The sequence below is a fragment of the Tiliqua scincoides genome, chromosome 2, assembly GCF_035046505.1.
Source record: "Tiliqua scincoides isolate rTilSci1 chromosome 2, rTilSci1.hap2, whole genome shotgun sequence".
In the NCBI taxonomy this organism is placed as follows: domain Eukaryota; kingdom Metazoa; phylum Chordata; class Lepidosauria; order Squamata; family Scincidae; genus Tiliqua; species Tiliqua scincoides.
Genome location: NC_089822.1, coordinates 26,537,407 through 26,562,818, shown reverse-complemented (window position 1 = coordinate 26,562,818; position 25,412 = coordinate 26,537,407). Strand labels below are relative to the sequence as shown.

At 43.4% G+C, this 25,412-nt stretch overlaps 1 protein-coding gene across 3 annotated transcripts in view; it reads right to left on the bottom strand.

The window, feature by feature from the left end:
- Nucleotides 1-23,044, bottom strand: part of RNF180 (ring finger protein 180) — a 64,194-nt gene extending 41,150 nt beyond the window's left edge. The window contains exons 1-5 of one of the 3 annotated variants that reach the window (XM_066618203.1): nt 22,694-23,044; nt 17,674-17,806; nt 10,957-11,052; nt 9,574-10,207; nt 9,272-9,432 (exon numbers count right to left, since the gene is read on the bottom strand). In XM_066618203.1, coding sequence (XP_066474300.1) covers nt 9,272-9,432; nt 9,574-10,207; nt 10,957-11,052; nt 17,674-17,778 — 996 coding nt within the window. In that variant the 5' untranslated portion in view covers nt 17,779-17,806; nt 22,694-23,044. Of the gene's footprint in view, nt 1-9,271; nt 10,208-10,956; nt 11,053-17,673; nt 17,807-22,693 lie in introns of all 3 variants that reach the window. The other 2 variants (XM_066618201.1, XM_066618202.1) reach the window with 2 other exon arrangements.
- Between the last annotated feature and the right edge of the window lie 2,368 nt (nt 23,045-25,412).

The window sequence follows — 25,412 nt, the reverse complement described above, 5'->3', positions numbered from 1 at the left end:
TGGCCTCTGGGGTCTGATGCTCTTTTCAGACAGCCAACTTTCCCAGGCACACTCAAGTATTTGCCTTAAGGAGGCTCTGTTCCAGTCCCACAGTGACAGGCTAGATGACCCCATGGAAAGCTGATAGGATCTTGCCCTGCTGCAAACATACATATATGGGACAGCTTTGTCTGAGCAACAGGCTATTGCTGATTTCTGCTTTAGCATTCTTCACCAGCGGCCTTTGCCATTACTCCCTGATTTGTTCATGTGCCTTGCTGCCTCAGACTGAACCACTGGTTGTTGACATTTAATTGTTTCCGAATTCTGCTCTTACTCATCCCATCAGCACTTGATCTTTGCCAGACAAATTATCTGGTACTTGCACCTTGCTATGTTTCTGCACCTGCTGTGCTGGATCACTCTTTCCCCTCTGAATAAAGGGGACCCAGAATAAGACAGGATATGAATAAGAGAGCACCAAGCAAAAATTTATCTTTTTGAACCATGGAGCACAACTGTCCATACTCCATTTTTTTAACTCTGCTATTAATATAATGTAACAACTTATTATCACAACCCTGTTGAAAATATATACTGAGTTTTGTATCAGTTCATTTCACAGCTTGCTAAGTTTGTATTTAGCAGCAACCTGATTACCAAAATAATACATGCCATAATCGGTTTAAAGGCTACTTCCTGAAATAAGCTGCTACCTAAAAGCAGGAAAGCAGAGATTAGGGTAACAAGTGAGTACTGTATTGCTAGGATGTAGAATCTTGTAGGAAGAAGAAAATAAAATAAAAATATAGTTGCCAAGTCGCAACTGTAAGAAAGTGACTCATGGAAGGAGTCTTACAGTGTAATCCCATGCATACCTACTCAGAAGAAAGCCCCATCAAATACAATGGGTCTTATTCCCATGGAAGTGCTTACAAGACTGCAACTTTAGTCTAATTTTTTTTGTTTACACTGAAATCAGCATGCTTAGGATCACAGCCTTACATTAAAAACGAGGCTGATAGAATATACCTTTCATCCTTACATATAATTGTAGGGAAACACTTCACAGAATTATACCCTCCTCAAATTATATTTATTTTTGTTTGAAATTCTAAGATGGGATTAGTGATACCAGTAACTTTTGCTGCTCCACACACTTGCTTGTGGGTGTGGTGCCGTTGTATTGTATTGGCAACCTTCAGTCTGGATAGACTATGGTATTGCGCTCTGAAAGGTGGTTCTGGCACAGTGTCTAGTGTGGCTGAAAAGACCAATCCAGGAGTGACAATCCCTTCCACACCTGGAGCAAGTGCAGTCTGTCCCTGGTCTGTCTCCCTGGCTATGGGCCTTCCTTCTTTGCCTCTTTGCCTCAGACTGTTGGCAAAGTGTCTCTTCAAACTGGGAAAGGCTATGCTGCACAGCCTGCCTCCAAGCAGGCCGCTCAGAGGCCAGGGTTTCCCACTTGTTGAGGTCCATTCCTAAAGCCTTCTGATCCCTCTTGCAGATGTCCTTGTATCGCAGCTGTGGTCTACCTGTAGGGCGCTTTCCTTGCACGAGTTCTCTATAGAGGAGATCCTTTGGGATCCAGCCATCATCCATTCTCAGGACATGACCGAGCCAACGCAGGCGTCTCTGTTTCAGCAGTGCATACATGCTAGGGATTCCAGCACGTTCCAGGACTGTGTTGTTAGGAACTTTGTCCTGCCAGGTGATGCCGAGAATGCATCGGAGGCAGCGCATGTGGAAAGCGTTCAGTTTCCTTTCCTGTTGTGAGTGGAGAGTCCATGACTCGCTGCAGTACAGAAGTGTACTCAGAACGCAAGCTCTGTAGACCTGGATCTTGGTATGTTCCGTCAGCTTCTTGTTGGACCAGACTCTCTTTGTGAGTCTGGAAAATGTGGTAGCTGCTTTACCGATGCGTTTGTTTAGCTCAGTATCGAGAGAAAGAGTGTCGGAGATAGTTGAGCCAAGGTACACAAAGCCATGGACAACCTCCAGTTCATGCGCAGAGACTGTAATGCAGGGAGGTGAGTCCACATCCTGAACCATGACCTGTGTCTTCTTTAGGCTGATTGTCAGTCCAAAATCTTGGTAGGCCTTGCTAAAACGATCCATGAGCTGCTGGAGATCTTTGGCAGAGTGGGTAGTGACAGCTGCATCGTCGGCAAAGAGGAAGTCACGCAGACATTTCAGCTGGACTTTGGACTTTGCTCTCAGTCTGGAGAGGTTGAAGAGCTTTCCGTCTGATCTGGTCCGGAGATACATAGATGCCTTCTGTTGCAGTTCCAAAGGCCTGCTTCAGCAGGACAGCGAAGAAGATCCCAAACAAGGTTGGTGCAAGAACACAGCCCTGCTTCACGCCGCTTTGGATGTCAAAGGTGTCTGATGTGGAGCCATCGAAGACAACAGTGCCCTTCATGTCCTTGTGGAAGGATCTGATGATGCTGAGGAGCCTGGGTGGACATCCAATCTTGGGGAGAATCTTGAAGAGGCCATCCCTGCTAACCAGGTCGAAAGCCTTTGTGAGATCTATGAAGGCTATAAAGAGTGGCTGTCGTTGTTCCCTGCATTTCTCCTGCAGTTGTCTAAGGGAGAATACCATATCAGTGATGGACCTGCTGGCTCGGAATCCGCACTGTGATTCTGGATAAATGCTCTCTGCAAGTACCTGGAGCCTCTTTAGTGCAACTCGGGCAAACAACTTTCCTACAAGGCTAAGGAGAGAGATGCCATGGTAGTTGTTGCAGTCACCCCTGTCACCTTTGTTCTTGTACAGTGTGATGATGTTTGCATCCCTCATGTCTTGAGGTACTCCACCTTCTCTCCAGCAGAGACAGAGGATTTCATGCAGCTCAGTGACGATGATCTCTTTGCAGCACTTTAGGACTTCAGCAGGGATGCTGTCTTTTCCAGGTGCCTTGCCAAAGGCAAGGGAGTCCAGTGCCACGTGAAGTTCTTCTAGGGATGGTTCACTGTCAAGCTCCTCCAGCAAAGGCAGGCACTCAATGTTGTTCAACGCTTCTTCGGTGACTACATTTTCTCTGGAATATAGCTCAGAGTAGTGCTGCACCCAGTGTTCCATCTGCTGCGCCCGATCCTGGATGACCTCGCCTGTGGTAGACTTCAGAGGGGCAATTTTCTTCTGCGTTGGACCTAGGGCCTGCTTGATACCATCATACATCTCCTTGATGTTGCCTGTGTCAACTGCTATCTGTATCTGGGAGCAGAGCTGAAGCCAGTAGTCGTTAGCACATCTCCTGGCAGTCTGCTGGACTTTGCTGCGATCAGCTCAGAGGACCTGCAGGTTGCGCTCACTGGGACAGGCCTTGTATGCTGCTTGAGCTCTCCTCTTTTCCTCAATGACTGGTGTCAGCTCCTCAGAGTGGGCTTCAAACCAGTCTGCCGTCTTGTTGGTCTTCTTGCCAAATATGGACAAGGCGGTGTTGTAAACGGCATTCTTGAAATGTTCCCATCTGTTGGATGCGTTTGCGTCAGCCAGGCCTGGAAGAGATTCCTCAAGCGCTCGTGCAAATTCCTCCACTTTTCTCTGATCCCGAGTCTTGCTGGTATCAATGAGGGGTCATCCTTCCTTTTTCGTGTAATACAGTCGCTTTGTTTGCAGTTTCACTCTGCTGCACACCAGGGAGTGGTCAGTGTCACAGGCAGCACCCTGATAGCTGCGTGTGATCTTGATGCTGGGAAGGCTGGAGCGTCTGGTGAGAATCAGGTCGAGCTGGTGCCAGACACCCAAGGAGACACCCAAGGGTGTGGTGCTACAGCTTTATATAAGACACTGGCAGCAGAATCCTATGCATGTCTAATTAGGAGTAATTTCCATTGAATTCAATTAGTTTTCCTGTGGTGGGCCCCCTTGAGGGGGCGAGAAGCAGCCACAGTGAGCATCCTCCTTCTGGGAGAACTCAGAAGTGACTGCCTTGTATCAGAAGCGACATAAGGCAGTCACTTCTCTCCAGAAGGAGGTGGTGGCTTTGCGCCCCCCTTCCTTCTGTTGAGATTCTCCTTGAAAGGGCAGTGCATTATGCCTCTGAAGGAGACTAACTCAATGTTAACAGGAAGCACTTCCTGTTAATGTTCAGTTAAGCTCCATCTAGCGTGCAGGCTGGTTCAGTCTCTTTCCATTTCAGCAACCATTTCACTTGGTTTAAGGAAGAAACACTAGTGCGAGTACACAAAAACTAAGGTAATGGAAACAACACAGGGGATGTAGGGCCCCCTAATCCACGGATAATTGAATTCACGGATACCTGATCTACAGAAACATAAGAACATAAGAACAGCCCCACTGGATCAGGCCATAGGCTCATCTAGTCCAGCTTCCTGTATCTCACAGCGGCCCACCAAATGCCCCAGGGAGCACACCAGATAACAAGAGACCTGCATCCTGGTGCCCTCCCTTGCATCTGACATAGCCCATTTCTAAAATCAGGAGGTTGCACATACACATCATGGCTTGTAACCCGTAATGGATTTTTCCTCCAGAAACTTGTCCAATCCCCTTTTAAAGGCGTCCAGGCCAGACGCCATCACCACATTCTGTGGCAAGGAGTTCCACAGACCAACCACATGCTGAGTAAAGAAATATTTTCTTTTGTCTGTTCTAACTCTCCTAACACTCAATTTTAGTGGATGTCCCCTGTTTCTGGTGTTCTGTGAGAGTGTAAAGAGCATCTCTGTATCCACTTTATACTTCCCATGCATAATTTTGTATGTCTCAATCATGTCCCCCCTCAGGTGCCTCTTTTCTAGGCTGAAGAGGCCCAAATGCCGTAGCCTTTCGTCATAAGGAAGGTGCCCCAACCCAGTAATCATCTTAGTCGCTCTCTTTTGTGCCTTTTCTGTTTCCACTATGTCTTTTTTGAGATGCGGTGACCAGAACTGGACACAATACTCCAGGTGTAAAGTTTTGATTTTTTGCCCTAATGTGCATGACCTTACACTTACTGACATTGAAGTGCATCTGCCATTTTGCTGCCCATTCTGCCAGTCTGGAGAGATCCTTCTGGAGCTCCTTACAATCACTTCTGGTCTTCACCACTCGGAAAGTTTGGTGTTGTCTGTAAACTTAGCCACCTCCCTGCTCACCCCTGTCTCCAGGTCATTTATGAAGAGGTTGAAAAGCACCAGTCCCAGGACAGATCCTTGGGGCACACTGCTTTTCACTTCTCTCCATTGTGAAAATTGCCTGAATGTTTTTTGTGTGTGTTTTATCCATTCAGTCATTTCCAACTCTCGGCAACTTTATAGGCAAGAGTCTTCCAAGCTACCCTGTCAACTGTTGGACATTTATCTTGTATCTGTTTTGATGGTATCAAGCCAATGCATTCTTTGCTTGCCCCTTGTTTCATTAACAATTCCTAACATCATTGACTTCTCTAGTGAATTCACACACATGACATGTTTTACATATGTTGTGGTATTGATCTTAAATTTAAAAAAAATTATTGCATTTTTGCAGTTGCATTTTTACATGGGTTAAAAAACTAACCTGTATAAAACTGTGCACCTCAAAGGTCAGTGCTGTGCCCTCAAGGTCTGCACCCTAGGCAGCTGCCTAGTTGTTGTAATGATAGCACTGACCGTGGTCACATTTGTGCACCCTGGTCACACATGTGCACCCTGGTCACACATGTGTTGCCAAGTTGCCATGTTTCCTTAACTGTGGCGGACATGGCATATTTTCAGCTAGGGAGCCCCTGATAAGGGGCAAGGAAGCAAACAAGAGAAGAATGCTCTCTGTAATCCAGGGCTTTCATCATAGTGGTAAGCCATGCTAGTCTCTTGCACTCATGCACTGCCATATCATATGATTCCCCACTCCAACTTCCACAGGGGAGTTCTTTCCCATGTTTTCAACCAAGGAATCAGGGTTCCCCAACAGGAAACACTTTTTGATAGGATGTATTTCCAACCCTAATTTCTTGCAAGGATTTTCCCCAAGAATTAAGTGGGGTCTCACTGCTGCAACCCACTGACCAAATCAATCACTGTGCACAATATATCAGCCAGCACTCAATATATACCTCAACTCTCCTTTAAATCACTTCACTTCAAAGTTAATATTATTAATATAAGGCCTATTAAAACATCTGCTGCTTAAGGATTTGATCAGACATTCAAAACCTGCATCGTACAATGTGCTCCAGCTGCTCCTGTAGATGCATTTATGTGAATACCATAGATACTGCTGGTTTTGCTCTCTTTCACACATGCATACCCTTTATAATTAAATCTAAGCCCTGCTTAGGACAAGTTATGCAATTAAATGCACAGCTAACTAGACTGAAGAAGGCTCAGAACTCTCATAAAATACAATATGCGAGCAGGTAAATCCTAGGCATCAGCTAACAGCGTTTGCCAATGGCCCATGATTTCAGAGGTATAAAGAAACTGTTTCCAAATAACAGTGATCTTTTGATTGACAGTGCAAGAACACACCCTAAGATGGCTATCATGTTCATGATGGTTGTAATACTCATGCATGAGAATTAAAGATTATTTTTAACAAAATTCCTTGCTCTAGTAGTCCACTGCAACTAACCTTTTTTTTTTTTTTAATTAACTGTTACCAAAATTTGGAATATAACTTTTTACCCATGCTATATACTGAAACAAATATTTGTTCTGAATTAAAAAAAATACATATCATTGCTTCCTTACACTTCCAGGAAAATCTGCTAGTACATTTAACAAAAAAAAGGCTCATGAAGACTTTTGTTCTCCAGTCTATTGGTCAACTGAGACCTTAAACCAAACAATGGTTAAGAAAACTTATAGCCCAATCCTATTCATGTCTACTCAGAAGTAAATCCCACTATAACCAATGGGGACTTACTCCCTGTCAGGTGTGGATAGGATTTCAGCCTTAATCATGGTTCCGCACAAACGTTCAAAATGACAATTATATACAAATCCTGACGGACAATAATCTGAAAACATTGCTTGATTTGGTTTACAAACCAGTTTGTACTAATTATGGTTTGGTTGGTATGGTGTCTGAGTTGACATAATAATATTAAACATTTGTATATTGCTTTCTGATCAGGTTAAGACTTCACATGTATTATCTCGATCTATTATCAGAGAAGTTTTTACAATTACTCAGTAAGGTTAAGAAGGCATAATTATCCCCATATTACAGCTAAGGGTGAAAGCCTTTAAGATCACTGAGCAAATTTATAGCACAGATGAGATTTGAACAGGTTCTAAATCCTAGCTCAGAGGGGGGACCCGGGAAACTATAGGCCGGTCAGCCTAACATCCATACTGGGTAAGATGGTGGAATGCCTCATCAAAGATAGGATCTCAAAACACATAGATGAACAGGCCTTGCTGAGGGAGAGTCAGCATGGCTTCTGTAAGGGTAAGTCTTGCCTCACAAACCTTATAGAATTCTTCGAAAAGGTCAACAGGCATGTAGATGTGGGAGAACCCGTGGACATTATATATCTGGACTTTCAGAAGGCGTTTGACACGGTCCCTCACCAAAGGCTACTGAAAAAACTCCACAGTCAGGTCCTCTCATGGATTGAGAACTGGTTGGAGGCCAGGAAGCAGAGAGTGGGTGTCAATGGGCAATTTTCACAATGGAGAGAGGTGAAAAGCAGTGTGCCCCAAGGATCTGTCCTGGGACCGGTGCTTTTCAACCTCTTCATAAATGACCTGGAGACAGGGTTGAGCAGTGAAGTGGCTAAGTTTGCAGACGACACCAAACTTTTCCGAGTGGTGAAGACCAGAAGTGATTGTGAGGAGCTCCAGAAGGATCTCTCCAGACTGGCAGAATGGGCAGCAAAATGGCAGATGCGCTTCAATGTCAGTAAGTGTAAAGTCATGCACATTGGGGCAAAAAATCAAAACTTTCGATATAGGCTGATGGGTTCTGAGCTGTCTGTGACAGATCAGGAGAGAGATCTTGAGGTGGTGGTGGACAGGTCGATGAAAGTATCGACCCAATGTGCGGCGGCAGTGAACAAGGCCAATTCTATGCTTGGGATCATTAGGAAGGGTATTGAGAACAAAACGGCTAGTATTATAATGCTGTTGTACAAATCTATGGTAAGGCCACACCTGGAGTATTGTGTCCAGTTCTGGTCGCCGCATCTCAAAAAAGACATAGTGGAAATGGAAAAGGTGCAAAAGAGAGCGACTAAGATGATTACGGGGCTGGGGCACCTTCCTTATGAGGAAAGGCTACGGCGTTTGGGCCTCTTCAGCCTAGAAAAGAGGCACCTGAGGGGGGACATGATTGAGACATACAAAATTATGCAGGGGATGGACAGAGTGGATAGGGAGATGCTCTTTACACTCTCACATAATACCAGAACAAGGGGACATCCACTAAAGTTGAGTGTTGGGCGGGTTAGGACAGACAAAAGAAAATATTTCTTTACTCAGCGTGTGGTCGGTCTGTGGAACTGCTTGCCACAGGATGTGGTGATGGCGTCTAGCCTAGACGCCTTTAAAAGGGGATTGGACAAGTTTCTGGAGGAAAAATCCATTAAGGGATACAAGCCATGATGTGTATGTGCAACCTCCTGATTTTAGAAATGGGCTATGTCAGATGCAAGGGAGGGCACCAGGATGAGGTCTCTTGTTATCTGGTGTGCTCCCATTGGCATTTGGTGGGCCGCTGTGAGATACAGGAAGCTGGACTAGATGGGCCTATGGCCTGATCCAGTGGGGCTGTTCTTATGTTCTAGAGCCAACCCTATCCATTCCCCCACCAATGCAGCCCAACACCAATGCCCCCACCAATGCAGCAATGATAAAAAGACTACTACTGCATCCCATGTAGGGGGGTGTAATTGCGGAGGTCCTTTACCAGGGGTAAGCTTCCAAGGCACAGGAGGTTCTGCTTGAACCTACACCAGTGATTCCGCTGGCACAAGCCTACACTGACCTAGGATGGTGGAATGAGCCTGGGAAGGCAGTAAGGATTTGGTGGCCACCTCTGTCACTGAACCTGCTCCCTCTCACTGCAACTTAAGTTTGTGAGATTAGTTTTCTGGTGTATACCACAAAGCAATCAGACAATCTGCCAGAAATGTCTATCAGCAGTAGTGCCCATACCTGACAATCTGATTCAGGAATTAACAATCCTACACATAGCTAAGCATGAAGAAAATTGGGATCAGGGTCAGACTCTGCAAAGTGTTATCAGTGTTTCACACTTAGTGGCATTTTTACATATGCTGGTCAATGTTTCAAAACTCCCCTCAATAACCACACAGCATTTCATCATGCAATACCTCTAATTTTTTTCAACACATACCTGCTTCTGTAGCCGCCTCTCTTGCCACCTTTGCTTTCTCCTCATACTGCTTAATCTGTTTCTTCTTCTTTTGCTCAGTTTTTTATCAATAGCTGTCATGGGCTGAAGGAGATCAAGTGGTGTGATCTGCTGCCGTCCAACATCTTCTTCTGCAGTGATCTCTGAAGAAGACAGGAACAGCTGCTGATCAGGAGTAACACTTTCAAGATAATGTCTAGAAGCTTCTAAACTATGAATAAATTCAGTCTTCATTTGTGCTAGTACACCGTAGGAAGTAACTGAAAAACTCTTAGGAAGCTCACCAGCATCTGATTTAAATGGGCTGTGAAAATAAGTATGCGTTGGATTGGACTTTAATTGTAAGCAACCCTTTGTGTAAAAGGGCTGTGTTTCATGTTGCCCGGAGAAAACAGGTCTCTTGGTGGTGGAAGTTCCATATAAAGTAGGCAGCAAGACAAGCTTCTCTCTGACGTTCAAATCCAAGCTCTGTGATTTTCTATGAAAAGCTTTTACAGTGCAGCTGTCATTCACAGCCAGTGAAGCTGAAAGACTTGTTTTTGGATTAGGTAATTTTTTACCATTCTTGTCCAAGCTTGTTGATCTCACTTCTAGGCAAAGTGCATCCATTAATCTTCCAATGCCGTTGTTATTTTTAGCCATATATGAAAGTCCTTGATTTCTAGCTCCCAAAGTTCCACCTATCAACCTCTGCTGTATTTCCTTGTTATAATCAGACTGAACTTTACCAAGTGACAAGTGTTCTAGTGGCGACATTGCTAATGCAACTGAACTAGCTGCCTGGCAATCAGTTCGCTTCTTGCAAAGATGGATATTTGTAAATCGGCCACAAGAGCATTTTGTATTGCTGACGAAGTTAAAGCCCCCTAAACGGGCCCCACAGAATAGGCAGTTCAATTTTCCACCTGTCCATTGTGCCTAAAGAAAATGAGAAGGAAAACAAACAATGAATTCTTTGTGATCCAAAAGATAAGGAACTATTATTAAAATACTTTTATTTCATGTAACAGGTTAATAGCCCCAACCCTACCTAGGATTAGGCTATCACGTGCAGCCATTTATTTATTTATTTACTTCATTTATACCCCGTCTTTCTCCCCGAAGGGACCCAAAGCGACTTACAACAATAATTTAAAAAAACAATTAAAAACAAGATTTAAAAACAAGATAAAAAACACATTCATAGCAAAACATCTTAAAAACAGGGGAGGGAGTTCCATAGTGTTGGTGCCACTACTGAGAAACCTCTATTTCTTGCTGTGCCCCACATACCTCTGGCAGCATTTGTAAAAAGACCTTCTCTGATGACCTAAGGGGACAAGCCAGATTGTATGGGAGTAGGTGGTCTCTAAGATACTCTGGCCCCAAGCAGTATAGGGCTTTAAAGGTCATTTACAACAGCAGAACAATTTCACATAAACTTTGCATATCTTGATACACATCTTTACACAAAAATATGGTAGGAAGAACTTTCCCATAAGGATGTGTTTACTACGACTATTCACAAAAGCACCTACCTGCTTTTAACTATAAAACATGAAATAACAGAGCTATAATTCTAATGTCATCAACACCTAAATATTGGCCACTTTTTGTAGGACACAGGGAAGATGTTTGGATGATATATTTATTAGAGAGAATTAAAGAGGTTCCCCTAAATAACCTACCTTTTCTATTACATGTATCATCCAGTCTGGGAGGGTTTCTATGTTCATGTGCCACACATTACACATTTCTTGAGAGGTAGCTGAAGAGTGAGGTTGCTGTTAAATTAAGATTTAGTATATTAATAGCATTCTGATGTATTTTCTACTTTTCGATTGCCTTTGCCCATTGCCTTCTCTCTTGATCCTATATTTGCCAACCTTTCTCACTTTCATTTTCACTGTCTTTTATTTCTTTTCCATTGCCTTCAAGTACATTCTTTATAAAGCCCTCCCTTAAATTATCATTCCAACTATCTAGCTTGCTGCCCCATCTTCCTCCTTCCTGTCATGTTCAATGAACCTGAACATGTGATCCATACCCAGCACCCTTGCTTCTTACCCTTCAACTCTCCTTGGGCACCTTTGGGATCCATGTAAATGGAGGAAAGGTGGGGAAAAATATGTTAATCAAATAGATATTCCCTTGTCCTGAAGAGGCCTCCAGAGGCCCAAACTTCCCCGTATGGTGCAGCAGATGTCACACTGGACTGCTGCATTGCCACGTGGGGAATTAGTTAGGATTGAGCTGTTTGTTTCCAAAGTACTAAAGAACAGCAAAACTCAGAAAATGATATCAAAGTTTCACCATTTATAACTTATCAAGGTTATAGCTAGTTCTGTTAACCTATTCAGTAAATTCTGAACAACCGTTGGAAAAAATGTTTCACCAGTATTATCGTAATTTAATTCCATTTTTCCTAATGCTGTTTCAATATAAATCTTACCCTGTTTTAAGAGCTATTTTTAAACCTAGATACTCAAATGCTAATTAATCAAATGTAAGTCATTCTTAAAACTGGGTACATTGTTATTCTGAAAATAGTATAATGAAAATATTGTTATTCATTTTGTTACAAAGTTAGGTAATGGTTTTGTGACAAAAAAATAGAACCTGACAAATTAATCACTTAAAAGCAGAACGTGGGCTGATCTTACATGCAAGAACACTAGTTAGCTCTTTTTGCAGCTCTTTGAGTTAAGCTAAATATTCAACAGGCCCCTCGTCCTTAATGGTTACCATGGGCCACTGTTAAACAGATCAATAAACATTCTCTAGAAAGGACAAGGAGAACATCAGGTGAGCAGCAATGTAGTCCTGCTAGAGTGGGTTTGAGCTCTAGTATGTCAGTTCTGACCCAATCAGAGTGCTAATGGAGCTCCACCTGTATGGGCCTGTTGGCCACAGTGATGACTTCTGTGCACCTCTTACTTCAATATCACACATGTGCATAGAGAGGAGCCAAAGAGAAATGGTAGCAGTGGCCTCTGTCCCTGGAGTATGGTACTGCAGCACAAAGCACATAAAAGAAAGATGACAATGGGCAAAAATTTGCCAGCCTCCTTTCCCTTCCAATGGTCACAATCTTTGTGATCCAGCTCCAGTTCCAAGTGAAATACAGTAGTGGCAGGTGCTTTTCCCATAGGACAAAATATAAAGTACTGGGCCAGGGCTACACCCCTGTCAGTATGCAATGGTACTTTGCAAAGAGTGTGGCAGAAAATTTTCTGATTTTTGTCTGATGCTGGGTTGGGAAACTGTTATATTTAGGCCAGAAGGGGTGGAATACTGCCAGCATGCAAAGGTCCTTTGCGGGGTGAGTGGGCAACTGAAGGACCCTGCCAGGGAGAGAAGAAAAACTGATTGACTTTTGTCTGGGGTAGGAAATTGACAATATCAATCTGTTTCTCAGCCTAGTTACGACAAAATCAATCTATTTTCCACCACCTATCAGCAGAAATCCAGAAAACTGATTTATTTTACCTTGGATTGGGGTGGGAAATGACAGATCCTACATTTTTAACACTTTTGAAACAGATATATGTGCATGCATACTTTGGAACTGCTGGGATACAGAACTGGTTGGATGGGTAACTAGGAATGAGGACCTGGAGATGTAATAGTAAAAACTTGATTGTGAAAGTTTTTTCTTTCTTTTTATCATTTTAGTGGGATGATAATGGGTGTGGTATGCTGTCAGCATGTTGCTATGGAGGTATCATGAAGAGCTCTTGCACTTTGAAATTTACCACTTCGTCCCTGCAGATGAATTATGGCACAATCCTATGCTGGCCTCCGCTGGTGAGATGGGCTCATGTGCTGTTACAAACGAGCTGTCAGGTATCTTGTGACAGTCTATGGCATTGGTACAAAGGCCTGTGCCAGCCTGCCGGCACCAGTCTGCCAGAGAAGGTCTGGCCTGCATCTGCCAGAGGAGGTAAGGTCTCTGCGGGCACCGGAGAGTGGAATGAAAGTGGGGAGGGCGTGTGATGGGCAGGGGGATGGTGGGAAGGGGGTGGGTCAGTCCTGGGAGTTGGGCAGGAATGACGGCAAAGGACTCCGCTGTATCCCATCTCCCTTCCTGGTCTGATCTCCTAACATGGGGCTGCTTGGTTTTGAGTCATCTATTTTGCTGGCCCAAGCCCCAGCAGCCCCACTGTGGGTCTCTTTCCCACAAAGGATATAGCAGAGGGATATATCCCTCTGTGAGGTGGAGGATAGGATTGGGCTAGCCCTCTCCACTTAGCTGAAAAAACAAAGGCAGCACTGCAAACGGTTTCTGGGGCAGTGCGTATTCTGAGTGAGGCAAAGACTAGGATTTGATCTGTGACAACAGAAGTTAAGGGACAGAAATAGCCTCTGGTCAAAGCACATTTTGGAGTGCAAAGCTGCTGTCTGAGGATATAACCTGTGTGCTGCTACCTAACTTCATTCAATTGCTCAACCTGAATATGTGTAAAGTAAACATAACAAAGACAACATAAGACCATAAGACTCCAGTGATCTCTGCTTCCCAGAAGAACGAACCCAGGTAATATTTAATCCCTATTCAGGAACTTCTCACCTCTTGGGAAATTGGGGAGCAAACATATAACAATATCATCTTCAGGGGCTTTGCCTTTTTTATGATGGCAAATAAAAATGGAATAAGAATAAATGAAAACAAATGAAAAAGGTTCTTTAATTTATAATATGGCTAAACTGCAGCCCAACACTGAAATGTTATTAAAAGCTTTACCGTGCACTCTAACTAATCACAACTCAGTGCCAAGAGCTGCTTTCTCAAGTTATGATTTAAAAACAGAATTACTGCAGCCTATGAAAATGGCATCTTAGGATGCAGCAAAGGCATACACAAAAATTCAACAGAAACATCTCAAATATGTTTTAATATTTAGCAAAAACAAAACATCCTAAAACTTTAATTTAAAAAAGTCTTTTTAAAACCTTTTACAAATGTTTCCCCATGCTCTGTATTATATTGCTTAACTTACCAGACAACTGGCCTACATTGTATCCAGCACAGGTTAGGAGGTGGCTGTTGCACAACTCGGAGTAAGGGGATTTTTTCCCTTACCCTGTGTTGCGCGCCAGTCACCCTATGGGCTACTTGGATCTGTGTCAGCTAAATTGTTGACCAATGTAATGCCAGGCTGACCAGGAGGGGGGCTAGGATTTGGCCTAAGTTGGCCTAAGTTGCCTAGACTGGTCCCAAACCTCTTCTGGGTCCAGCCCACCAACCAGCCCATCCTCCCCCTGTTCAAAAACACTCAAAAACCAACATCAGAGAAATGTGAGGGAGGGATTGCAGGTTGGCTTTTATGGGGGGGGGGCACCGTCACAGGCTTTCCCTCAAGAGCAGATTATTCTGCTTCTACCAGGGGGCAAGATATTTCTAGGGCTACTGTCAAGCACAAAAAAGAAGGGATATTTCTTAATCTGAAAAAAATAATCCACTCTGATTAAAAATATAGCAATTACTAATAGTCTGTGTTAGCCTGCAAGACTGAAAATTAATGTTATTTCCCATCAATTATTTTCTTTCCTGGCAAATACAGCATTTCATTGTGGATAAAGCATCAGTATGGTGCACTTTCACTTTACTCTTCTCTCTCTGAATCAGAATCATAAAGGATGTCAGCAGGAGAGCAAGTAGAAACTAGTGCCTGATAATTAACTGATGCTGCAAGTCAGCAGGAACTGCGCAATGCATTGTTTTTTATTTCGTAAAAAAAACCCACAAGATTCAAGATCTTAGTACATCACATTTGACAGATATCACTGATCCATCTAATTAAAATGATATATAAAGAACCTATGAATCTTCCTTCAAACTGAATCAGACTACTAGTTCTCCTACCCCAGTATTAATAGCAGCAACCAAGGTCTTAGGGCCAAACTATAAGTGATACTAAATTAATCAGTGCATAAGTGCATTTGATCTTTAAAGCCCTAAACGGGACCAGTGTACTTGAGAGACTGTGTTCTCCTGTATAATCTGGTCTGTTCTCTTAGGGCATCGGAGCAGGTGCTGTTGGTTGTGACGCCATTGAGAGAGGTCAGCAGGATACCGGCCAGAAATAGGGCCGTCTCCGTTGGTGGTGCATGTGCTATGGAATTCCATCCCCTTTGAGCTGAGGACAGCTTCCTCTTTGTTAACCTTCTGGCAAGGCCTGATGACATTTTTATTTGGGAAAGACTTTGAGGCCCTAAAACGGCTGCTTTTAGAAAGTTATTTTAATGTTTTTATTGGCGTTTTTACTGCTGGCTGCTTTGTTTTATACTGTTTGTTTTTACTGTTTTATATTCTCTGTTTTTATTGGGTTTTATACTTTTATCTCTATTTTAACCTTTTTTTGTATTTTATTTATTGGGTGCCCTCCGGGTAGAAAGGTGGATTACAAATCTAATAAATAAATAAATAAATAAATAAATAAATAAATAAATAAATAAATAAACTCTTTACAGATGTCGTGTTTTCCTTTTGAAAATTTCCCCTACCAAATGGCTATTAGAAGGTTCCATTGTAGCAAATGACACTTTCAGAGTTAACTCTAAAGCAGTGCTTCTCAACATTTGTCCTTTACCATACAACTTCACGCAGTCCACCTATTTTAAAAACCACCCGAAGTAACTGACGATGACATCATTGCCAGTTACTTCTGGGTTGGAACTTGGAACACAAGATGTGATGTGACAAACAACAGCAAGAGGCTCAAGGCAGACCAGAGGGCTTTATCAAATGCAGAAAGCGTGCTTTGAGCCTCCTACTTTTGCTTGTTATGCCGTGTTCCTAGTCCTGCTGCTGGGTGGCATGTGTCCAGGGATTTGGTGAGTACCACTAGACACTACCTCAAGTACCACTGGTTGAAAAACAATGCTCTAAATAGGTTCTCAAACTTTTAGCACCAGGACCCACTTTTTAGAATGAAAATCTGTCAGGACCCATGGAAAGTGATGTCATGACCGGAAGTGACATCATCAGGCAGGAAAATTTTTAACAATCCTAGGCTGCAATCCTACACACACTTACCTAGGAGTAAGTCCCAGTTACTATCATTGTTAAAAGTATATACATAGTAGCTTGTTAAAAGCACAGATCTGTAACATTTCCCCAAATGCAGTCACAATGGTGACATCAAGTCTAGTACTTTTTATTTTAAAAATAAAATCTTGAAATGAACAGGGGCCCACCTGAAATTGGCTTGTGACCCACCTAGTGGGTCCTGACCCACAATTTGATAAACACCACCCTAAAGCAATTCTAGTACAGAAGGTGCACCAAACAGCAACTAACATGTGGTTAATTCACACTTATTTCAACAGGATTTAAGTATGCTCACATTTCTTTTGTTCACCAATTGCAATAAAGATAATTATAAAAATAAGAGTTGATGAAATTATTCTGCCACAATAAAATTAAGTATAAAACATCTCATTACTGTATTGAAATGCTTCTAATAAATGTTTATCCTGACATTGCTCTAAAATATTTTTTTAATCCAGGTGCTTCAAGTAAAGTCTGTTCCTTTGCAGATTGAGTCTCCATATTCATGAGGGTTCTGTTCTCAGAACCCACATGCATGACAAAAACTTCATTAAAGCAAATCCATTTAAAAAACCTTCACTCAGCAATTTAAAAACAGGCTTGCTTACCTTTGCAAGACAGAGGCATTAGGCAGACAATCCGTCTCTCTCCAGGGGCGAGAAAGGCTTCACTCTGAGGCAGTGACCCCTCCCCTTCACCCTGAGCACAGGGAGCAGGGAAAGAATGCAAAGTGATTATCATTCTTTCACATGCTCAGGGGGAAGGAAGGGGTCACTTGCCTTGGAGTGAAGCTGTTTGAAGTGCCTGGAGAATGACTGATGGATTGTCAGCAGGCTGTCCTCTCTCACATTTTCCCTTTAATTTAAAGGGTGTTTCTCACTGTGCTGAGATAAAACCACAGTTGAAAAATCTGTGGATAATTAGGTTATACCTGTATTCATCTGTTTGTGCAGCAAGATACTTCTTATCTAGTTTTGCACACACACCCTCCCATAAGTTTAACCCCACTAGTCATTGTACTGCCTGCTATACTGTAAAATCTCTATCATTACATATTTTATAGATTAGGCAATTTAGCATCATAAGTGGTTTTTACTTCCTTCCCCCCATCTCCCACAGTTCTATGATTAACTAGTTCTTAGCACTGAGTCATGACTGCAAAGCAACTCGAACAACCTATTGCAGCAGCCTGACCTGCAGAGATGTAGAAAGCATGGAAAGATAAATACCCTATCTAGAAAGGCACTCTCCTTCCTGATACAAGACTTACAAACTGCAGTTTTTATATCCAATACTCCAGTATTATATATAAACATAGGTAACAGCCTAGAAAAAATAAGGATTTACTTACTTCAAATAAATCTGTAGCCTGGTCCTTTATGAGGCAATCCAAATTAGCTATGTATTTTCTACACTTCCAGCAACGAAGCATGTCAACCTGCCCTTGACTATTCATCTTAATTCTGGTTTCTTAACTGTGAAATCTGTTAGAGACAAATAAAAATACCATAATTTGTTAATATACTATACTCTTCTCCAGCTCTTTTACTGAGGAAAGAAAACCTTGAAATCAATATTTAACTTTCCTTGTTAGCAAAAAACCATGTCTGTGGGTATTATATGGCCTCAGAGATCACAAGTTTGACCCAAGATGCACACATATGTAGTGAAAAGGACAAATAACATAAAGAAAAAACTTTATGAAATATGCTCATTATCTAGCACACTATTAGTACTAAACTATTTAGTAGTAGCGGTATATAGCACTGTCAAATTTTAAGGCATACAGTTCTGATGTTTTATTTCATTTATTCAAAATTTTCATTTTATTTCATTTCATTTATTCAAAATTTAGGGCCACACTATATGCATCATCATCTAGCTGAAGGTTTATTTTTACTTCAAAACAGCAGTCAAACAGGGGGATGATCTGGACTGGGGCAATGGCACAGAGGTAGGGTGCAGGGTGTCTTTAATCAAATTGCACTTTGATACATGCATACCATGATACAAAGAGGAATAAATTGCTTACAAATGTAAATGATATCCCACATGGTCAGATGTTTGAAGTGACAGGAATTGGTGCTATCTTGAATTCAAGTAGGAAGAAATGTTTGCTCATAGGAATAAATTCCTGATAGACAGATGAAATATGTTGCATTGAACACTTGCCACTTTGCTCTGTGACAGCATGTTCCCTCTGTGATCATAACATCTATTTATTTCAAAAATTTATACCCTGTACTTTCCTCTCCCATTAGGGAGGTACTCAAGGCGGCTTCCAGCAAAGACTGAAAGCACAATAAAATACATTAGAAGCAAAACAAAATTACAAAAAGAAAAAGTACCCTACCCCAAAACAGAAAAATCATTAAAAAATGCCAGAATGAGACTAAATCATTGGCTTGGGTCAGGAGTCAAGGCTTGGTGTACAGTATTAAATTGAATATATATTTAAGAAAAAACCCCGACAAAGTATAGCTGCCTGCCAGCACTATCAGTAATCACTGCATATAGACACATACCATCTTTAGAAGACTTTTCTTTATTTATCATTTATTTAGAAGACTTTACTGTTCTTTATTTATCAAATTCATAAGCTATATGTGTACCACTGATGGTATACATTATGTAACAGGAAAACAATACAAATGCAGTATAATGTCAGAATTTACACACAAACACATGAGCATGCACACACACGCACATATATGTAGGAGCCACAACAGATCAGTTAGTCCCATCCTAAACCAAAACATTAAGGACGCAATCCTGAGTGCACCTTGGGCTGGCAAAAATCCCTTGCACCATTACAGCCAGTGCCATAAGGCGCATTTATGCCTCCTCAAGAGTCAGTTGGGCTGGCGCAGGGACGTGCGTCGGCTCGCAGTGGCTGAATACAGCCTCCATGCTGACTCTGGCAGGGAGGGTTGTGTCAGCCGAGCTCGGCCAACACAAGGGTCTGGGGATGGCGGGGAGGAGGCGGACAGGGGGAGGGTGAGCGGAGAATAGTCCCAGGGGCGGGCGGGTAGAGAGCGGGAGGTGGGGCTGGGACCCAGCAATTAACAGCTGGGACCTGTTTCCCCTTACCTCCTGCTGAGCCACTTATCCCTATCTTGTGCTGGATACAGTGCAGGCCTCCTGGACTGCCTGTTCCAGCGCAAGATAGGATTGAGTTGTAAATAAAACCAGTGACAGTCCATGCTGGAATGCTTGAACAAACAGAAAAATCACTGCCTGATGTAAAAAAATATCTAATTTGGTACTGGATGAGCTTTGCTAGCAAGGGCATTATATATATGAGGATCTTTTCCCTAGCAACCACCCACCAAGTGTTAGATCAGGGGTGCCCAAACCCCAGCCCAGGGGCCACTTGTGGCCCTCAGGGGTTCCCAATCAGGCCCTCAGGGAGCCCCCAGTCTCCAGTGAGCCTCTGGCCCTCCAGAGACTTGCTGGAGCCCATGTTGGCCTGATGCAACTGCTCTCAGCATGAGGATGACTGTTCGACTTCTCATCTGAGCTGTGGGAGAAGGGCTCTCTCCAGTACTTGCTGTTTCACATCTGTGATGCAGCAGTGGCAGAGAAGGAAAGTCTGGCCTTGCTTTGTGCAAGGCCTTTTATAGGCCTTGAGCTAAAGCAAGACCTTCATTCATTCATATAAGTTCCATCTCTAATAAATTAATTTATGTAAATTTATTCAAATTTTAAATGTAAATTAATTCTTTTTATCCCCAGCCCCTGACACAGTGTCAGAGAGATGATGTGGCCCTCCTGCCAAAATGTTTGGACACCCCTGCTCTATATGCTAAAGAGAGTATCCTATAAGAACCTGAAGGCCTTATGTTTGACACCCCTAGGTTAGACTGTATACAATACTCACTTTGAAATGGCTCTCTTTATCCTATTGTTATCCTATCCTATCCTAATCCTGCCTTTACAACATTCACATGTGAATCTAAACAACATGTGTCAGAATGCAAGGGTTTTTGGTGTCATGGCTAAAAGCACTTTATGCTGTATTGCTGAATTAAGAATTGTAACTGAATTTGCAATACAGCAATTTGAATTAACAAGTATTAAACCATAATTGGTTATATCCGAGCCTGGGAATCAATCAACAAATTTAGCAAGTATCACAGGGATCTCTTACATTTCTGAAGGATGAAAAACAAAACGATTGTTCACCTTTTAATGCTCAGTCAGAAAGTTCCAGGGGTCAAATTAATCTTTAACAAATAATGGTAGCCATATAAGTGGTCATCCTCTTGTCACGATCATAGCTGAGCCCTAATCCACAACACAGGTTACAAAGAACTCCCATTTTATGTTGCATTTTCCCACTTTGTAACCTGCCTCTGAATATTCCATATGGAAAAACATGGCAAACATTTACTGATAAATTGATTTCACCTACCAATGAAAGGACTTTTAACTGACAGGAGCCAAATTTCTATCCATCACCAACTTGGATATACACAACCATCTCCTCCCACAACAGCTGGGACACTATTATAGCTGTAAGCCTAAACTTATTTCACCAAGAAGTAACCCCACACAACACAACCACCAATGGATGCCAATTGCCAAGAGAATGGCCACCTGCCATTCTCTTAAGTTGCTATCGAAATCATATTCCATTGGATGCTTCTTCAGTTTGCTGTGATTTTGTACTGAATTGCTGTAACTGCTTTGTGCAATGGTATTTTGTTTGGAGCCTTGAGCATGCTGATAAAAAAAGTTGGATATTAATCTAACTAAAAAAAATGGAGCTTACTTCTCAATAAACATATTTTGTGTACTTTGGTGGTTTTTCAAAAATAAAATCTTGCACAGAAACTGCATTTTCCAATTGCATGCATGCACTGCTAATTCTTTCATTCAACCGCACAGTTACTGCTGTATTTTTCCCAGAACTTCTGAAAACAATAATATGTATTTTCTCTTTCAGAGACTGAACACTGTTGTTAGACAGTGACTAAAAAAATATGAACCGCAGGGCAGCGTTTCTTAATTGTAATTTCAAGAATTACTGCTTCAAGGATTACAGTTATTTACTATGTGACCACTTTAAGCTGTAAGGCTAATCGCATGACACTCTGTGCAGTCTGGCTACTTTCTGAGGGCCCAGACCTATCCAATTTTCCAGGACTGTAGCTGTGCCAATGAGGTGTGAACTGCATCCTTTGGTGGGGAGGCAGTCACAGAGACATCCTTAAGGTATGGGAACAATTGTTCCCTTACCTTGGGGCTGCATTGCAGCTGCACCAGTACTGGAAAGTTGGATAGGATTGGGCTCTTAGTGAAGTATTTTTAAAAAGACAAAAACCATGAACATGTTATTATGTACGCACTCAGGCTTTTGTGGTCAAAGTTCAACTGTTTGCAATTACAAGCTTTGGAAGCTGTAGACTAGGGGTGTCAAGTTCTAGACTAGGGGTGTCATCTATGGGCCACATGCAGGCAACAGAATCAATTTCTCCAGCCCACATTATAATTGGGTTCTCCCAGCTTGATAATTGGCTCTCTCATCTCTTGAAATTGTGAACAAGATTTGCACATTCTTTTTTGTCATATACAGCTAATGAGTTTCTATGTGAGAATCAAGTGCTTATTTTTGACCATCATCTACTTAATAATGTCACTTCCTGCTTAATGATGTCACTTCTGGCTCTCAGCAGGCACTACTAATGCTATTCAGCCCTTTGTATGAAATGAACTGGGAGTTGTGTGGAGGCACACACACGCAACCACTCATTACAGTGGGCCTCTTGCAGGGGAACCTTCCAGCAGGGATGTGTGGTGTGTGGGGAGGCAGGTGAGGCAGAGCCTCCACATTGGAGTCCTTTGAAAAGTGTCAGGGATGTGCAGTGGGTGGGGACACAGGTGAGGCAGAGCCTCCCCCCAATCCTTTGAAAAGCATCAGGGTCATGTGGTGTCCTTCCCAGAGTCCTTCAAAAAGTGCTGCCACCTTGTGAGGTGCACAGGCACTCACAAGCCCCAGGCGCAGCGGTGTGTGGCAGCGCTTTTCGAAGGGCTCTGGTGGGGAGGCTCGGCCTCACCTGCCTCCCCACCCACCACACGCCCCTGCCTTCCAGCTGGTGGTGCCCCAAGGGCGAGACAATGACCCCTGGCTCTTCTCCGCCTGCCACCACAGCCAGCCAGCCCCGCTCAGCGCAGAGTCGCCTGGCAGGAAGCACGCACTAGAGCAGGCGGCGGCGGGCCTGCGCTTCCACACCAGGGAAAGGCAGCGCGCGTGACGACGACGCCCGTCCCGAGGCAGCTGCTGCCCCAACCCCCACCCCTTCCGAGGCGCCTGCTTGGCCGCCTCAGCGACTAGGCCGCCGCCGCAGCAAGACGCTCGTGCCGTTTACCTGCCTTGGCTGATCTCCTCTGGCGACGCTCAGAGGGAGGGAGGCCTGGCCGGCGGTGTCGGCGAAAGCGCTCGCCCCCCCCCCCGGAGAAGATGGCAGAAGGCGGACGGTCGCCCTTCCTCCTCCCTCTCGCGGTCGGGGGCGGCTTTGGTCGAGCAGGCTGGGAGGGCCGCGGCGGGCGACATCCAGCGTGCGAGGAGCTGGTGCGGGCGCTCCTGCCTGCCTGCCTGGCGGATTACCTCAGCGCTGCTGCGGCTGCTTCTTTCCCTTCGAAAGGCAGACCGTTTACTTCATGGGCAGCCTCCCGAGGGCATGAAAAACTCCCAGCTGATGCTTGGGCTGCAGTCCCGTCCATACTGCCCTGGGAGGAAGCCCCGCCGACTGTCATGGGACTGGCTTCTGAGGAGACATGCATAGGATGAGGGTCTGAGGATGCAATCCTATCCACACTTACCTAGGAGTAAGCCCCACTGACTATAAGGGGACTTGTTTCTATGTAGACATACATAGTATTGTGCTGTCCGTTTATTGATTTATTTTTCACTGAGACTTAGAGGATGGCAGCCTGTTTCTGCTCTGCAAATGCTTGCAAATCAGGTCTGTTTTTTGAAACACCAGGATGGGAATCCTTTCCATCTAAAGCAGGCTACAATTCAATGCACCCTTACTTAAGAATAACACCCATGGAAAGCTTTGGGTCTACTTCTGAGTAAGAAGGGTTGCAAATATATGCAGCTGCATCTCTCTGCAGTGAGTTGAATTGCACACTCCCAGTTATGTGTTATGGGTTGTATATTGTATGTAAAGCTTCTGGCTTAACACACCAGACACCTTAAAGGTGCATTGGATTCCTGGTTCTCCTACAGTGGTTCCCAACCTTTTTCACTTGCATATCCCTTGGCAGCCCATTTCCATAAATTGTACCCTTCATATTAGCAAAATGTTAGTAATTAATAATACAAGCCCTCATCTCCTCTCTATGAAAGCCCAGACTTCATGTATTTATCATAGTGTTTTCTCTTTTTACCTGTTCAAAGAACAGAAGACTCTGCCTTTGCACTGTTTTGCACCAGAAGTGTGCTGAGAAATTCTGGATGATTGATCACTTTCTATATTCTTGTTGGCATCCTTCAGTCTCAGAAGACTATGGTGAATGGCGCTGTGAATAGTGGTTCTGGAACAGAGTGTCCTCTCCAGTGCGCGAAGCCTGGGTAAAGTAGATATGGAGGACAGACTATTTCCCATGCAGCAAATCCTCCCACTCCACGTTACTAAAATGGTCCAATGGATAGGCAGAAGCCAATATGGTTGGTTCCAGTGGCGTCGCAGGAGTTGCCAGAACATGACTGTGTTCAGCCATGAACTGCCTCAGGGACTCCAGCTCCAGATTTTGCCTCGAGGTTGACTCCTGAAGACTTTTCCATAACTGGATGTAGCCACAAGGCAGTGGAGGTTTGGGATCAGAGTTTTCCTTCACTCAGATGAGCTGCTTTCCCAGGCTAAGGAGTCTCATTGACCCAGTGGCTGTTTAGTCACCTCTTACTACAAGTACAGCCAAACTGAGGGCCTATTCTTATTCCCAGCCCCCAGGGGAATTTCCATATTATGTATCAGCTTTTTTACTGTGCTGGTTTTCAGTCACTGGTTCATACATGAATTGATGACCAAAAACTAGGTGGGGCTTTCACAGCCAACTAGCTACCTCCCTTCCTGCCTTGCTGGTCCTTGCAAGGCATTCCTGTCTTGCGAGGCATTCTGGAGCATAACCAGCCTTTTTCTACCATTATTCCATTCTTTTTCAAGGACCCCTAAAGGTCCTGTTGAGTGTCCCTGGGAGTACATGAATACCAGGTTGGGAACCACTGTTTTACTGGTATGTAGTTTACAGTGCACTTACTCTGATAGTGCTTACAAAAAGGTGATGAAGACCAGAATTTAAAAAGAATAAAAATGTATCTTATGATCTTTTACTATGTTTTTAATAAATTGGAGACTACAGTTCTTAGGTAACAATTAGTGGTGGGTTATTTTTCAGGATCTGGCCTCAAAAAATCAGACAAAACTATAGTCAGACACCCCCCTAAGTTTAACCCCCAACTTATCCAAGGGTCATAGGGTTTCATGATTGTTGGCTCAAAGCCTGCCCTCAACTTATCTGTGGGATTGACTTATAGGCGAGTGTCTGCCGTATATTACTTATATGCCAGGCTAAAACAAGAGGACATGTCCTGGAAAAAGAGAACATATGTTCACCCTGGTAGCCACGCATCGGACTGTGCTGTCAATGTCTGTAGTGCACATTTTCTTTTCATTGACATGGTCACTGAAAAAAGAACATGTAGTAATAAAGGGGGTACGCTGTCCCCTCAACACCAAGCAAGCACAAGCAATATCTTGTTCTCTACAAACCCTTATGCATTTGTGGAGGCTGCATGTGGTTACTTGGGTGTGGAGGGAAGGACGCTCTTCACATGCTTTATTGCTTTATAGCTTTATTGCTAATCATGTTGTTTAGGTACACTCTGAGGGTTACACCCTTATTCAAATAAGGGTTACAATCCATTTATTTGTCTGTGTTCTACATCCATTAAATGCATGCACCTTTCCTTGGAGGTTTTGTACTTCCTGTTGTATGGCAGCCACAGTTAATATTTAAAACATATTTAAAAAATGGGCAAGGGGAGCAGAAGGAGCAGCAGTACATCTCTCCTTCCACTCA